Source organism: Photinus pyralis, unplaced genomic scaffold, assembly GCF_008802855.1.
Source record: "Photinus pyralis isolate 1611_PpyrPB1 unplaced genomic scaffold, Ppyr1.3 Ppyr1.4_LG7, whole genome shotgun sequence".
Taxonomy (NCBI): domain Eukaryota; kingdom Metazoa; phylum Arthropoda; class Insecta; order Coleoptera; family Lampyridae; genus Photinus; species Photinus pyralis.
This window is the reverse complement of record NW_022170738.1, coordinates 28379897-28396632: the sequence shown is the minus strand read 5'-3', so window position 1 is coordinate 28396632 and position 16736 is coordinate 28379897. Positions and strand designations below refer to the sequence as shown.

The 16736-nt window shown below is 38.1% G+C and overlaps 2 protein-coding genes and 1 long non-coding RNA gene across 3 annotated transcripts; 2 read left to right on the top strand and 1 right to left on the bottom strand.

Annotated features, from left to right (window-relative positions):
• Nucleotides 1-1965: 1965 nt before the first annotated feature.
• LOC116175711 lies at nucleotides 1966-3018 on the top strand. The gene is made up of 3 exons (XR_004146343.1): nucleotides 1966-2233; nucleotides 2283-2484; nucleotides 2536-3018. It is a non-coding gene; the product is annotated as an uncharacterized LOC116175711 (long non-coding RNA).
• A 677-nt stretch (nucleotides 3019-3695) lies between these two features.
• LOC116176152 lies at nucleotides 3696-4582 on the top strand. Its single transcript, XM_031494627.1, has 2 exons — nucleotides 3696-3958; nucleotides 4010-4582. Exons 1-2 carry the CDS (start codon nucleotides 3779-3781, stop codon nucleotides 4580-4582), a joined length of 753 nt encoding a protein of 250 aa, XP_031350487.1. The 5' UTR covers nucleotides 3696-3778.
• Nucleotides 4583-6727: 2145 nt separating this feature from the next.
• LOC116175710 lies at nucleotides 6728-15784 on the bottom strand (the record flags this gene model as incomplete). Its single annotated transcript, XM_031493967.1, is given in 8 exon segments — nucleotides 6728-9173; nucleotides 9220-9287; nucleotides 13462-13581; nucleotides 13635-13943; nucleotides 13989-14270; nucleotides 14389-15323; nucleotides 15369-15569; nucleotides 15624-15784. Coding segments are annotated over 7 exon segments (3033 nt in total). The 3' UTR covers nucleotides 6728-7894.
• Nucleotides 15785-16736: the final 952 nt, after the last annotated feature.

Below are 16736 nucleotides of genomic sequence, written 5' to 3'. Positions count from 1 at the left end.
TTGTTCGGAATTCATTTGCTAACTTTAATGCAGAGCCGCATTGGTGACGACTTTAATTACTTATTTCAAATTGATCATTGATTTTAACTATATAGATTCAGGATCCCCGTTACGCCTAACACCCTTTTCTTCCATCCAATTCGATCTTCGAGAACATATCGTGCTTGCCAGCGCAGATAAATAGCTCCATATGTGGAGCATTTGTAGTGAGTCAGCTTATGGTTCTTTTCATAGACATTTCATGTGTGAAATACTTTTGCGCATATAGCAATTCAAAACAAATAAATCAATGAGATTCTTTACAGTTAGGCGGTTATTTCCGTAGTTGAAATAGCTATTTACCTAACAAGTTCGGTAAGTTAAATTTTCCCGCATGAGCACTTTGTTGCAGCACGACGCCGTAGGAGTGCTGCATTTTAGTGCGCAATGGAAAATTCTTTCCGAAAGGAGTTAGGTACAATATTTTTTGTAACGAATTGTGTAAAAAAGGTCAAAATTAATAAAGTTTTGTAAATAGCTTTTTTTTAATCATGAGTGTGGTAACACAATCATAGTTTGGTTGGTAACATAATTTTGTAACTACCCACTTTTAATAATGCACTGGGTCACATTTAAAACTTCCACATCTCTGGTTAATACATATTTTGCCTTTTGCAATGAGTGCCTACTACTGGTCACGGCATTGCCTCGTTTGCACTGAATATCTTGAATAAGTAAATACACTCGTTACATTTAAAATCCTTGGAAGCTTTGTGTTGTGTTAATATGTGCTGTTCTTAAACTGCATATGCGAATAGTTGCAGAATATCACTGGTCACATTTTAAGACTTTTAGCAATAAATTTTACTTTTTCTTGAGTTCCAATTCTGAAAAATAATTTGATTGCGTTATAAGTTCTTGTTTATATATTTACGTAAAACTTAGTGTACGTCTGTTTCCGATTAATCGCGCACTAAATACCCTCAACCAACGGTGTTAAATGAATTTTACAGCAGATGACAGTTAACCATGACATGACGTTCGTTGACTTCAATAAGTACTACCAACTGAGAAACGCGCATAACCCCTTCTCTCCAGCGGAAACTAAAAAACAACCGCGATGCCGGGAAAGTCGTTTTCCGCGTGGCATCGAGGATGCTTGGAACATTATCTTTCCAATCAATGAGTACATAAAAATCCAATTTCATAGCCTCCAAAATAGGAGAAAAACTTATCTCGCGATCCAGAACAAATTCGACAATCACACGCAACAACGGGTCAATCACCAGAAATAATATTTAAAGATGTTGGCAATTAGACCAGCATGGAACTTTTAAAAGAATCACACGGAAACGAAAGGCAACATGCGCCGTACCACCTACTACGAAATACTGAACATCAACAAAATACATACATTATATATCAAGGTAGAGAAGTACAGTATTATTGCCTGAGCACCAAGATTACATCTCGAGGCGCTTGCGCCGAGGGGTGTAAGGTGCGAAGGCAATAATAGACTTCTCTACCGTGGTATATATACTATTTTTTTCACTACTAGCACTTGAAGTCCTCTACATTAGCATATTATATTGATAAGAAAGTGAACGGTTGGATAGAATTTTTTGTTTATTAATTTAACATGTCAATCAAGTACGTAGAAGTACAAGTCAAACAGGCCGTATTTTGTTCTGTCATTGAGATATTTTCAAAGAGTAATTTCGTTCGAATTTTTTCAAAATGTGATAATTTTAAGTATGTAATTCCTCTGAAAATGGCGGATGGTGGCAATTATTCGTTTTAGAGAACTTGTCTAAACGTTCATTGAGCGAAATTTCGGGTTGTGTTTTCTAAAAGTGACAGCGTGACAGTTCTCATTATTGACTACTAGTTAATAATGTCCACATTATTAACCACTTTGAACAAATGCCGAGAAAGCCTACTTTACAAGTGGAAAAAAGGTTAATAATCATGTCATCAGACGCTATACTTCGTTCACCCAACAGAAATAGTTAAGCCCCTCCTCAACAATTACCGCCACATTTGAATACGACATTGTTATTGGTGTAATTTTTGAAGCCACAATCACACTTGTAAAGCGAATTGGCCGAATTGGGTAATCTGTCATCTTGCCTATTGCGTTTCTGCCGGTTTTTACGTTTTTACATCTTTACTTGCGTCAATTTGCCATTAATCTCCTTTATTCACACAAAATAGTCTTTATAAAGACTCGTCGGTGTATTCTAAAGATAGTCAGGTGAGTAATTATAAAATTTTATACACGATTTTTACATGCCTGTTTTTAGGGTTATATTATTCGCGATCAAGAAAAGTTGTACGCAAACATGAATGTCGCCGGTGCTGCTTTCTCTCCACCGAAAAAACGTTCTGCCAAGCACTTTTCAGTTGAAGACAAAACTGGCATTTTAAATATCTTCAAGGCATATTCGGAAGACAACCCGGAGGTATCTAAAACGGATAAAGTTGAGTTTACGGCTAAAGCAGCAGGTAATTTTCATCTTAGGCACATTCATTTTTACTTATTATTGTGTAATTTAGGTGTAAGCATTCCGAGTGTCTACAAGATTCTTCGGGAGTATACAGAGGTACACGAACTTCATTCACCTAAAAAATATTATCGACCACGAGCAATTTTGGACAATATTGATTCCGGAACTAAAAGTATTCTTTGACGTTTGCTTCATTCTTTCTTTGAAAGAAATAAACCACCTACCCTGAGTAAAGTTTTGGCAGTGTTACACGTCCACTATTTCAACAAGCAGTGGAACATGTTACTGCTGAAAATTGGAAGAACGCAATTCGCCATGCTCAAAGTGAAGAGGAAAAAATGTGGCAAATTGACATTTTAATGGACATCGTAGTGGAGCCATTAGTAATTCATGTGGGAGATGACTCGACATCAACGGAGTCCGAATCCGAGTGAAGCGATACAGGATTTAAATTGTTATGTACCTTTGTTTATATTCAAGTGCACTTGTAATTTCAAAACTTTGTGCTGCTGTAATAATACTTTTTTGTACTTTTCTCAATATAAACAATGTTTTTATGGTGCATATTTACATGTATTTAACAGTTTGCAGGTTTTACTATTTTTGCCACGAGTTATGTTCAGAGAGATAGCGCCATAATTAGTCTTGAGCAAGTGACATTTCAATTTGATTTTTCAAATTTTCCGCTTTTTATAATTTTGTGGTTGTAAAACTGGTTGCTGCTTACATTGGCCCAAATTTTGTAGGAGTGGCTTAACTATTTCTGTTGGGTGAACGAAGTATAGTAGTGTATCTACGACCATTAAATTATGCGCTTATAATATGCCTCTATTTCTATAAATAATGCTAGCCATAATTAATTGCTATGCAGTTATGGAATCAAACTTGGTCTACGATTGGTTGCAATCCATTGAATAATATTCATAACTCAATGGTTCCAAAATAGCGCGCTCCTTGAAAACAAAACATGAAAATGTTAATTATCGAGACAATCATTCTCGCTAGTATTTTTCCGTTAGCTTATTCATAAGTTAGGAATGGATCTCGATAGTGAGAACGAAAATAATGAACTCGTGGCCGTGGGTACACCTCCTGAGGTTATGCACCAGGCAGAATAAGTGTGTTCAAATTTGCCCGAAAAGTCTCGAACGAAGTACGAACACGTATATGGAAAGTTTATGGAATGGAGACGTCAAAAAAAGGTATCATCTTTATCTGAAAATGTTCTTCTTGTATACTTCGAAGAATTATCTAAAAAGTATTCTTCCTCTTCACTGTGGACATTCTATTCGATGTTACGAACTACATTAAATCTTCATGATGGAGTGGAAATTGATAAATATCCCAAACTACGTACTTTCCTTAAACGTAAATCAGATGGACATCTTAAGAAGAAATCTAAAATCTTCAGCCCCGAGGAGATAAATGCATTTTTTAATAATGCACCTGACGAAGTATATCTTGCAACAAAGGTTTCTGACGTTTCTTAGTACGGTTCTTAGTTTAATCTTTCGTATTTTTAGGTTGCATTGATAATGGGTTTAATGGGTGCATGTCGAGCCTGTGAGTTAAGTGACATGAAAGTCGAGGATATTAAAGATTTTGAAGGGGGAGTTATTATCACAATACCTAAAACTAAAACTAAAATTGTCCGAACGTTTACAGTTACGGGTCAATTCTTTGATATATACAAGAAATATGCGAAATTGCGCCCACCTACCGTTCAATCCCCCTTCTTTTTTTTAAATTTCCAAAAGGGAAAATGCACAAGCCAAAAAATTGGAATTAACAAATTTGCGAAAATGCCCAAAGATATTGCTACCTTTTTGAGACTTACGAACACGGATTTATACACCGGTCACTGTTTCCGAAGAACATCCGCAACAATCCTAATTGATGCTGGTGGAGACATCATGGCTTTGAAACGACACGGTGGCTGGAAATCGACAGCCGTAGCCGAAGGATACGTTGATACTTCCTTGACAAATAAGTTGGATACCGCTACAAAAATTTCAAGCTCTGTGATTTCTACTTCCAATATCGCTCCACAACCTGCAGCATCATCATCAAGACATCTTGTAGTACTAACGTATTAAATGCAAATGCACATTTTGAGACCCATGCTCAAACCAACTTGCAACCAAATTCTATAACATTTGTTAATTACGGTACCATGACAGTTAATTTTTCAAGATCTACCACAGAACTTACTCCGCCATAATTCGACGTTAAATAAGAAATCTTTCCTTTATAGAATTAAATCCTGCTTACTTTGTTTTCATTTCAGTTATTTTTGCGAGTATTTATTGTAATGTAAATGCTAATAAAATATTAATCTAATTGAAGTAATAGTCGTAGATAAAGTATAGTATTACACTCGCATGTTATGGCTCTTATTCACTCGGTTTACTTGCTCCACTCGCTCGCAAGCTCGCTCGCGTCGCAAACGTCAACCTCGTGAATAATAAGCGTCATAACATGCTCGTATAATAATATACTATTAATTTACAAACAAGACTGTTACAATGTTCAATAGCAATATTCAACTGTATAGTAAAATGATCATCAAAATACCGTATCATTTTGTATCTGTAGGTATTACTATAACGGTCACAAGTCACTGCTAACTATCATATCACTTATCATTGTGAATTACGATTTACCCAACTGCTATTATCGTTATACTTTTGAGGAGAGGTATGTAATCTATGTAGCCACAGGACCTTCGTATAAACATTTCTGATTGTATAGGTTAAACCTAAACTAATTGCATAAGATGGGTACATGCAACAACCAGAAAATAAAAATTTTAAAAAATCATTAAGAGAACAGTTTTTAATATTGCACCACACTCTGCAAATAATACAAAAACTGGGCGGTATGATAACAAATAATTAATAGTCAGGTACATAGGATTGCCTTCTGCAGATGCACCTCTAAAAAGCAAGCCTGTTGAGGGCCTAGAACAAGAGAGAGAAGTTTAAGCGATTGTCACTATTATCTACAGTATAGCAAAAAGCTTTTAGTAAAAATTTGAAGTCTCTAGCTATTATAATTGCTGAGATATTAGCCGGACAGCCAGCCAGTCATAACGAATATAATAACCTATTTTTTTCAAAAATGGCTGAAAATTGCTGAATTTTTTTTTGAGTTCAATTATAATTCATAAAAAATGTACAAATTTATTCAAGAAATAAACTTCCGTGGGTCGATCTCTTCAGGAATGTTAAATTGACCTTGAGCATAAAGTTTTTTTTTATACAAAATCCCCAAAACGATCGACTCCTATTTTTAGACAATGCAAAAATTTCAAATAGCTTACATTTATGGATGACTTGAAATTTTCTCCAATTCACAGTTGATTTTCTCCTTTTGAAAAGTAGCCGAAATTCAGAAAATTGCATTGTGGAGCGGTTTGTCCTGAGCAAAACAATCGGACCTATTGTATCGCATGGTTTTGAAAGATGATTGATGATTTGTATCAGGAACTAACTGGGCTTCAGGTTTCTCGGCATATAATAGAACTTTTGTTTATTTACTGCATTAATTTATCAATATGTTCCGTATTCAGGAAATGTCATAAGCAACCCTTATAACTTAGGGTTTTAACAGCCAGTAAAAGCGCGAAGGAATCGTCTTTAAACTTTTTACCGGTTACTATTTTATTTAGGGCTGCCCTTGTATACACAAAAGAGGTGTACCAATTTGATTAGTAAAGTTCTCTATTGTAACTTGTATTGTATTGTAATTGCCCAAAAATATCGCAATGAAACGTTCTGTACACTATAAGCACTTTCTTGGTAACTGTTTATTTAAACGTGATCACGATGCTCCAATAATGTAATGAAACGAAAATGCTCGCGTAAGTATTAAGAAAGTAACATATTTACTTTATATTGAGATACGGTTACTAAAATCTCTTGTGGGTGTTGCATGTAGTTTCAACTTTCACCACCTTTGCTAAGAAGATCCATTGGGCTGTAGGGAAAACATACCTACCTACCTTCTTGCAAACGATATTTGGAAGATATTTGAATAGAAGGAGAGTAGAAGCTGTAAAATACCGGTCTAAAGCGCTCGTACGATTGGTCACAATGGTCACTTCTCTTACCTATACACTCCACTTTATCTGCATCAAACAGCAGAAGTACATACACCTGTTGAAAATCAGAACAGTACCACCAGGAAGCGTAGACATGGATTACCTTGCAGTTAATAAAACTTTACCTAAAGGTCTATAAGTTATATATTTGTCAACAATAAAGTGTTAAATTAACTATACAAATTAGTGATCTATAATGCTAAAATTCTATTTACACTATTTACAACAAAAAGTTTAACACTTTGTTTAAAATATTTTCATAAACTTTAATATGCATCTATTCCATAATAATATGCATTGCTATAGTTTACATTTCTTGTTATATAATTATTTAATTAGTTACATGCTGTTTTTTTTATTAGTCCTCTACGTTAATGCTCTCTATGATTACCTACATGCATCTTTAATCCTTTATATAGAAAATATTTTAAACACATCCGTAATATTTTATTATATCTTATTCTTTAAGATAATCACAAATTTGTTACTGTTTTAATTAGATTCTGAGTAATTTGTGTACGCTATAGCTTTCATTTTGTTTCAATTCCAATAGACTTTAAAATATCAACAATAGGATAGAGAGGACACTTATGCTAACGAATAGACGGAGATAAAATTTGTTAAAATTGACTTATAAATGTTCAAAATATCGTAAGGCAGTATTGCGTCAACTTGAAGTTTTCATTTCTAGTTGAATTTGTTTAAAACAGGCACCCGTTTCTACTGTTCCCATCGTTTAAACTTGCACGTTAACGCAATACGGCGTATTTAGTAACATTACCTTATACAATAATTTACCTAAAATTTAATCGAAATAGTTTTGGAGCCTCAAAATTTGTTTTTGTTACCGTAGCATAAGACTTCGATATCACCATTCTACAATATCCATTGACTGGATGAATCCTAGAAATAATTGGCAGTACGCTTTGTTAAAAGTATTTTTTTTGTTTTGATTACATTTTCAAGATGAACGCTACTACAATAATTTTTTTTAAAAGTTGGATATTACCTTCGCGTTACGCGTGAACTAAATGCACAACTATCCATGTCATAAGATACAACGCGTAGTCCGACTTTTCCAAATTGATCGCCAATTCTCCACAGGTAGTTCACAATCATTTTATAGCTATCCGAAGGCGAGAGAACAAAGGCGACTGTAGTAACTGGTCGTTTTTTTTTGTTATAAATCTAAGTGAAACGGCACGAATACACGAACGCGCATGAATAGCAGTGCAAAATTCGCAAAAAATGGCCGCAAATGTCACCAAAAAATCCATCATTACCCATGATAGTTGCGCAACAATTTTCAAGGAGGATCCTCAGATCCTTTGTCTCTTATTGCTTTTAGGAGATGACTTCTAAGTTCTGATTCTGAACTTCGCCAAAGCAGTACGAGTTCGTCCTTAGATAACCTATCTAGTGGGGATTTGCCGTTGGAGTTTCGCGGGGAGCAGTTGGGGGGAGGTGGAGCCGGTGGTAGGTCGTGCTCTTTGCATCTGGGAGAGCGTGATCTGGAAGACTCCTTGGGAGGGTTACTGTCTAATGACCTGGAATGTTCGCTGAGCTTGTTTCTGCTACGGGAACGGTCAGTGTGGGTTTTGGTCTCATCGCCCAGGCTCTGGTGACGCTTCTTTATTTTTCGGGTGGTGCTCGGTGGTAGCTTCGATGTGTCTTCGACTTGAATACGCGGGGGATTTGTAGGTTTGGTGTTATTACTGTGACTTCTTTTTATGGGAGGTTTAATGTGTTCTACTTTCGTGGTTAGATGAGACTGTAATTGATCTATGGTTAATTTGTTTCTTCGGGCTATTTCGTCATCGGAAAGATTACTCCTGTGATCCACACTGGATTGCGATAAAGTTCGTGTAACTTCTCTATCGGTATCTAGGATATTCTGACAACTCTTCGTTAATTTCTGAGGAGATTGGCCCAGTTTGGTGTTCGGATCGGTACTGTTTAACATTTGATCACTTCTTCCAATTGTTAAGCTGTACTGTGGCTGCAGCCTGTGACGACTGCTTGGTTCTGTGTACTTTGGTAGTGTTGCCAGTTTTCTGCCTATGCTTTCGGAATCGGAAAGCTTACGCGGAAGTTCGGTCGACCTTGAGCTGCATTCAGAAACGTTTTCAATCGAGAGTACGGGGCTTTTGCCTGAAAGTTTGGCTCCTGTATTTACTATGTCCAGATGACTAGATCGTCTGCTGTTAATATCCGGTGGACTGTGCGATAAAAAGCAGGAAGCGTCCTTGCTTAGTCTTCTTCCCACAACGGTACTTCGGTCAGGTTTTAAAGTTTGAGAGGAAAACACACTGTCGGTACTAAATCGTCGAACGTTCAGTGCGGTTGAGCTTTTCGTTTTGTTTTTAGTGCGCGGACTGAAAAGTTGCTTTGTAAAGTGTAGCGCGGGCGATTTTACTTTCGGGGGATTTTCTATTTTAGGACTCGTGCGTAAAAACGTACGCCGTATGATGCTCGGGCTCAAATTCGTTTTCTTTTCCTCGGGTGTTAGCTGGTGTTCGGATTCCACCTCTGTCACGGACTCCAACGGTAAAGTTCTCTCTTCTTGTTGCTGTCTACGAATTGTACTAAAAATGGTCATTAGCGCTTGAAACATACTAATACTATACCAACCTTCGAATCTCTTGTATCATCTCAAAAAACTGTGCTTTGCTTCTCCTCCTTCTTCGTTGTTCGTGTTCCTTCTGAAACAGTACGGATTAAAAACTTCGAAATACTGTTTGGGTAACACAAATTTTAACATTCCACGTCTTTCCGACAGAAACTTTTCTCAATATTTTAGTCCTTACTGGAATAACCAGATCAATTTTATGCTCTGTAATTTCACTCTATGTACATTATTTTTAGGTTCTCGATAAAACGTATACCGGTATTTTTTTTTAATGTATACTATAAAAAAGGGATCAAATCAATAGAATCATGACCGACAGACCGATAGACCGACAGACCGATCGAGATTATCGCATTATCGAGATTTTGTATGTTTCGGATTCCTGGTGCTTCAAAACGTGTATTTCTGTCAAAAAATTGGGAGTGCATTCTTGACCCCAATGCAATACATCTCTTACTAACGTGCGGGTGGTAAAAATAAAGAATAATAGCTAACCTTAGTTAGACATTAAATAATCAAGGTACCGTCGTTTCCACAACAGACACAGAAATTCCTGTAAAGTTGGTTGCATATTATCACCATCTATTCCTTGCATTTGATTCGTTTTATACTATCCGCACGTCAGTAAGGGAGGTATTGCATTGGGGTAAAAAATGACACTCAACTTTCTTGACGGAAATACATGTTTTGAAGCACCAGGGATCCGAATCAAACAAAATCTCGATGATTTCGGTTTGTCGGTTCGTCTGTACTCTCATTTGCGGCTAGACGGCTCAACCGATTGGAACCAAATTTGGTTCACATATTCTTAGACATAAAAAGAAGAGCTGAAAGGCTTTTGGGCGGAATCGCGCATGCGCAAGTGTGTGATTACATGTGATGCCACTTGTAGCTTCCATATTTGGAATATTGAAGAAAAGTGAGAGACCACGTGAAGAGCAATTAAGAGATATTTCAGGAAACAAGCAAGGTCCACCCCATCAATTAACTACCATACCAGGCACAAGGAAAGATCGGACAGTCGATCTGGCTGTATCATGGATTTCTAAGAATCTCAAAGTCACACGGACTTCTTCATTTGATACGTCAAGGGAAGTGGACCTAGACTCTCCTGCTGACCAACGGACGCTTAAGTTCAGGGTAGGAGTGAAGTCGATATCACTACATGGGAATTTAGTCAGCTTTCGTGGAGCGTGATGTTGATTTCTCCTCTATTGTTAATGAAATATTGGCGTCCTTTTGGTCAAGTTAAAACATAAACTCCCGACCCTCCGTAGATGTCCGAAATGAGCAAGGATATGCACGTTGGTCAACGAGTTGGTGACGACCTCATCGCTTCCAACAATGCTGACACTCCAGTCTGTGTGACATCCCACTCATTCTAATCCCACAAATTTTTCGCAAGATTCATGTCAATAGGTGGTTGTGATTTAGAGAAGAAATATGTAGTGGAAACTACTTATAAGTTCTTTCATTTCTGGTTTAGCTGATGGTTCGAACGAATTTCGTTCACAAATCTTCAAGAATCTAATTTTTTCAAGCGTTCGGATTCAGTACTCATATTTCGGGCCAGGTTCCAACTGAAATCTGCTCTATTCCTATTCTATTCGGAATTTCCCTCCCAGCCATAAAGAAGAAGTTTTGCGAAACAAGACCTATTGCCGTGGGAAATTCATGGAGAAGAATAGTGTCCGAGATAGCACTTTGGCGAGTGACACCTGAGATATGGAAAGGTTTTTCTCCACATCAACTCCGAGGTGGGGTGAATGGAAGAGCGACAAGGTATTTCTGATCCGATCACCTTGAGCCTAAAGCACTCCTAAAAATTGGATTCTGAAACACTTTCAACGAAATCAGGAGAGACTATTCTCAATTTAGTAAAAGCCCCCCAATATTACCGGTTTTTCTTTGAACCCTACAGAAATGATTCCGTCATTTTTGACGATTCAACAAATATTTCTCAATTCCAGCATGGTTTTCCGTGAAGATTCATCCAATAGTTCTTGCAATGTGTTCAAATCGGAAAATTTGGTACTTAGATCATGGGACTTTTCCGAGTGACCCATCCACCGTGCATGATGACTTTATTTGAAGGTGAAGCAGAACCTGAGATACTTGAGAATTTCGAAATTCCACTCCTGGAATTGAGCTGATGATATTAACTGAAAAAGTGCTAAAGGAAAGCATCTCACAGTTCAGATGCCTTTCCTGCTATTTAAATTGTTTTTTCAGCTTCTATGTTCTTGAGGGTAGGCTCCACTTGAAATCCCATGGAGAGGTTGGAAAAATACTTCCCTTGAAATAATTGCAAACTGTAAACTCAGAGACTCATGAACACAATCCTCTGTTCTGGTCATATTTTGAGGTTCAGGAATCTGCCATTCCACGGATCTCCCCCCTGTTGCTGCCAGGCCTCTGTCCTCAGCGTATTCGCTAATCTCATCACTTCTGCCTCACGGTATCGAGTTATCGACCAATTCCTTCAGGATTAATGAATGGATTGAAGATATACCGTAAGCGTACCTGTCTTGGTCAACCTCTACGTCCCAAGTCGCTTGGAAAACGGCTTCAGACTCAATGATGTTCATAGCTATGCGGCTACCTTTTCCACAGTTGGGAACCGTATTGGACAAAGAGTCTTTCCGAGTAAGCAGTCTCCTATTTTCTTCCTTAAATCCTTAATGTATTGCATTGTGTGGGCTGCAGAGAAAGCAGAAGCGGAAAGCATTCAAATTTGAGTTTCTAATTCATTCTCAAACTGTAACTGTTGAAACAAGCGAAATTTGGGTTAAAGATGGTAGAGCACCTCAACTGTACAAAATTTGAACCGAATAAGTTCAGAGACAGAGGGCGTGGTCCTACGGGGTCATTGGATTTGACCCATTTTCAATATAGGAGTCTTACATGTGGGATATAAGTCAACTATAGAAACTTTGAACCGAATCGGTCCAAGCGTTTGGCAGTTATTGTGTCCATGGACGGACAGACGGACAAACGGACACCATCGACTCTCCTATAAAGCTTGCATCACTTTGCTCTGCCGCTTAATAAGAGCCATTGGCAAAAAAATTTCAACTGGAACGAGAGAGAAATATAATCCATAGATTATTTTAATATTTATGAATTGTGATTGCATTTTTGGAATTTGACTCATTTTCGACACAGCGGTTGTGTCCTGGTCGTAAGCGTGTCCCATGATTAGGGGGCGCTTTCTTGTATGCCCCAGTTCGCTCTTATACCTAAACTCTTGTTTAAAATCTTAACCTTACTGGCATCACCGTATCCAATCTTATCCCCATTCGGTAACTCAACATTTGCATGAATTCTGTAAACTATGTCCAAAAATTTCCTCCAATTAACGGCATTATTTTGCAAGTGGAAATATGCTCTTATGGAGTTTTTTGTGTGTAACAAGTGGTACCAAAACTACTGTAAATGTCGTCTTGAGGTACGTCAGCTTTGGACACTTTTTCATTCATTCAGCAAGGCTTTAAATGCGGATAAAACTGTCACCTGCGCCTCAACTATAATGAACTCATGTATATTTAAGTAATTTACGAGACGATGATCAATGCATTTTTCTGATTCCTCTAACCATCCTTGTCCATTTTCTATGTTCAAATTGTCCAATCTATCACTTGATCGTGCAGCCACCAAAATTAACGTCAAATACCTTTTAACATGATTGAACATTGAAATAAATCCAAAAGAAACCTGCGTACAAGAAAAAGAAATCCTAATAGCTTGAAATGTCGAAGAATAAATTGCATCTTTCACAGTTCCGGATCCATATCAAGTTCAAACTCATGATAAGAGAAACATACACTTAGTAGCAAAGTTACGAAGATCGATTCGTTAACTCTCACCTGACGACACCTAAAGTCCTTTTGATTTGAATTCTTCAGAGATAAACGAAACAAGCAAAATTTTAACGATATTTCCTTAAGGTTTGCAGGTGATGAGGGTGGTGAGCACATGACTTGACTTCTAGATGGAGCACAAAAATCAAGATAATCTGAATTCTTAACGTTTCCCTAACCAATTCGGAATAGGTTCAAATAAATATAGGTAGGTACGCTGTTGTGTTACGTTAATCTTAGCAACAATGTGAAAAACAGCCGGTTTTAGTTGCACTTGTCTGATAGATGGTAGCCTCAATGCAAATGTGTACATTTTTGTTTCACAAAGAGTAGGTCATAATCTTTCCGAACAGATCTAGTTACAAATTAAAGTATTTGACGTACCCTTTTGACGCTCTTTTGGAAGAGACTTGTAATCTGTCCTTGCCGAATTGTATGCACAAGTTCTCGTGCGGCGTGATGAGGTGAAACCAGTTCAACGCAGTTAATGAATCTATAAAGTTTCTAAAACACGAATCGTGTAAATTTGTTAGAGTTCAACCCTAAAAGCTTCTTACCTGACTAAAGAACATAATGTTTCGGCTTCTCCACACCGAATCTTTAGGTTTATCACGTAAGGCCGGCAAAGTGTAGCGAAAAAACATGTGTTCGACGAAGAGAATTAAACACCCTAAAATCATTCCGACTCCTAATAAAATAAACACTCCCGTTACGGCCGCAACCCCAAGAGGCTTAGGTTGGGATAGAGACTCCATGTCCATTGTCATGCCCGCTTTAAAGCATGGCAGTCCACCGTACCACTTCTCTTGCAAAATGTCCATGTACCCGTTACTTGAATACTTAGAAATAATGGCCGAAATACTATCCTAAAACAGCAACCATAACCGCAGGTTTGGCCCAGTTTCTCTTACTTTTAAAGGAAAACCCTTGTTCATCCCCACAGCGTACGTGTCCTCATTAATTGTGTCCCCAATCTGTTGAAGTTTGCATCCGTGATCAGTTGCTCTGTAATAATCGAGAATTGGAGTATCCGCAATTAGGATATCGAGCGTTCCGTTCCTAAGACGCGCAATTCCTTCCTCTACATTTTCCATGCGATATTTGTTGATGTGATCCCACAAAACTTTGTTCGCTCGTTGTACGTAATACTCTGCCGCTGACGCACGGGGTGCTCCCACCTTCTGACTTAGCAGCTGAAACAAATTAAATGAGATTACTTGCCGAATTTATCGTTTTAGCTTTAAACCCGCATTCATGATCCGCGAGTATCAACTCAATGAAGCGAATTTATTGGAACTTGATTTTACTTACGCTTCTGTCGTGGTAATTGCTGACAGTGTTGTGGAAGAACAAACCGGCAATTAACGCTGCAATGTTCGCCGTGTAGCTCGCGACGAATATCACAGAGAATCCTCCCCAGACGTTAATCAAAAACTTGTTCGGCCAACTCTTGGGGGCCTTAAATGCGACAAGATGACCGCAAAGTAAACCCCACATCACCCAAAGTGCGGAACTCATGCTGAAATTTTTAGAACGTTGACGTCCCCAAGGGTTTAAGCCGAAAGGCGATAGCCATTCGTATATCGCTACCGCTATAGCTGTTATGTTCAAACTTGTAAAGATCGCTATCCAAAGTTCGGGCGAGAATGGCAGTAGGAAAGCCAATAAGGGTATCTCAGATTTTTGCTGCGGAGCTGCTAGGAACGAAACTCCGCTAAAGTAATACGGGATACTAAAATCTATGACTTCACTTCTTATTCTAGAAACACTAAGGGCCGCGAATGACATATGAGCTGCACCCGAAACCAAATCGCCCACGACACCGTTCCACTTGAAGTCAACTTCATCGGCGACCTCCCGCGAGCTCGGTTCACCCGCGTGCACCTCCTGCTTAAAACGGTAATTCAAAAAGTGCTTCCCCACGTCCCGCTTATGTCTCCTAATCACATTCCTGCTCCCGTACAAACCATCCGCGACTATGTATAATCGAAAATCAAACTCGAGTTCGTGCGCAATGTTCTCCAAAAGGTCCATCGCTAAACCGTAACAGCAATTTGTGCGATATTTAATTTTTTGAAAGGGCGAAAACTTATCCTCATCATTTTCGCTGCGCATAAAATGTCCCGGATGTTTATACTGTGTGTTCACTCCGCTCTCCTCTTCCAGCCGTTCCTGCATTTCCATTTGGTTAAACACTAACGTTAAATTGTCCTTATCGGAAGTTAGTACGCGATGGCATGGAAGACCTTAAATTAAACCAATTAGTTTGACGCAAACCGCGGCTTAAATACCTCTAAGGCACTGTCCGTCTTCATCCAGCTCACCTTCCATAACGAAAGGGGGTGCAAGAGCAGTAACCACCCGAAATACGCTACGTGCTCTTGAAGACACTGCCGCAACCGACAAATCTCCTCCAGGCCATACGATGGTATCGAGTCGGACGGATCTTCCTGAGACGATTCCAACCCTCTTCCATTTCAGATCGACGCCATCTGATACAGAAAGGTATTAAATGGCGATTAGCACTAACGGCGGGTCCTACGTACCTGACACCGTTTTATTTGTTTCATCGTCTTTCGTTGTGCGGTCAGGAACTAAATTTAAAATCTCAAAATTAGATACTAATGATTTGTCCAGTTTGTCAACGCCATTTTCTTGTATAATTTTTTTACCGGCCAAGGCATCCGAACAGGTCGTCTTCAGCTCCCTGCAAAAAAAATAAATGTGTTACTAATAACAGTTAATACCATAGAACAACAAACTTAGAATGGAAACTGTAATGTAATGTAAAAATGACGCGCCATCTCGTGTATGTTCTCAGCAGCTTTTTGCGTGAATGGCGCCAAATTTAAATATTAAAATGTAAGCTACGTCCGCATGATACTGAATTTCTCCGGATCTGTAACAATAACATTGGATTTGACTAACTGAAACCTAAAAGGTAAATGAATCCAGCCAGTGAAGTCCAATTTTGTTTGTTAGGGGTCCAAATAAATTCAGTTTAATGCGGATGCACCTCACCAGTCAGGGCCTTCAAAGAGTACAGAGCACTTGTTTTATAAGTAACAACTCCAATTAATCCAATCCAGGAGTTATATTTAATTTAATATGATTATACAAGATACAAGATCAACTTCATGAAACTCTACTGTATGATGCTCTCGAGATCGTTCTAAAAACAAAATATGTAGCAATTTATTACAATTCAATTAGTGCTACCTGCTAAATATAATGTGCGAACTGCCATACGCTTTAAATCTCTTCGTGTTCCAGGTTCTAAAGCGCAGCCAGAAAAATGACGTTCACAAACCAAAAACTTTTGTGTAAATTTCTTCCACATTATATTCTAAACCAATTCTTAAAAACTTCGGGCTCCATTTTTTGGAAACGTCTTCACAATTTGTCACACAACATTTACGTTCTCGACTTGTATATGCATAATTCATTGTAATAATGAATAGTAATTATACTTAAAGCACAATAAGCCGTCAATCAAAATTCAACTGTCATAATGGCGCACAAGCACTAAAGTCACTAGATTTAGTAACTTTAACACGCCCGCTAACTATGCGCCATCTATTGAATGTTCTCCAAACAAACTATATCTGCACTCAGTTGTTCCCGTTTACGTTTCCCTTCTAAGTTTTTTGTTCTGGGGT

Coding starts and splice junctions, on each gene's coding strand:
- LOC116176152 (XM_031494627.1), top strand. CDS start 3,779: ATGTTACGAACTACATTAAATCTTCATGATGGAGTGGAAATTGATAAA. Junction 3,959..4,009: donor AAGTATATCTTGCAACAAAG/GTTTCTGACGTT, acceptor TCGTATTTTTAG/GTTGCATTGATAATGGGTTT.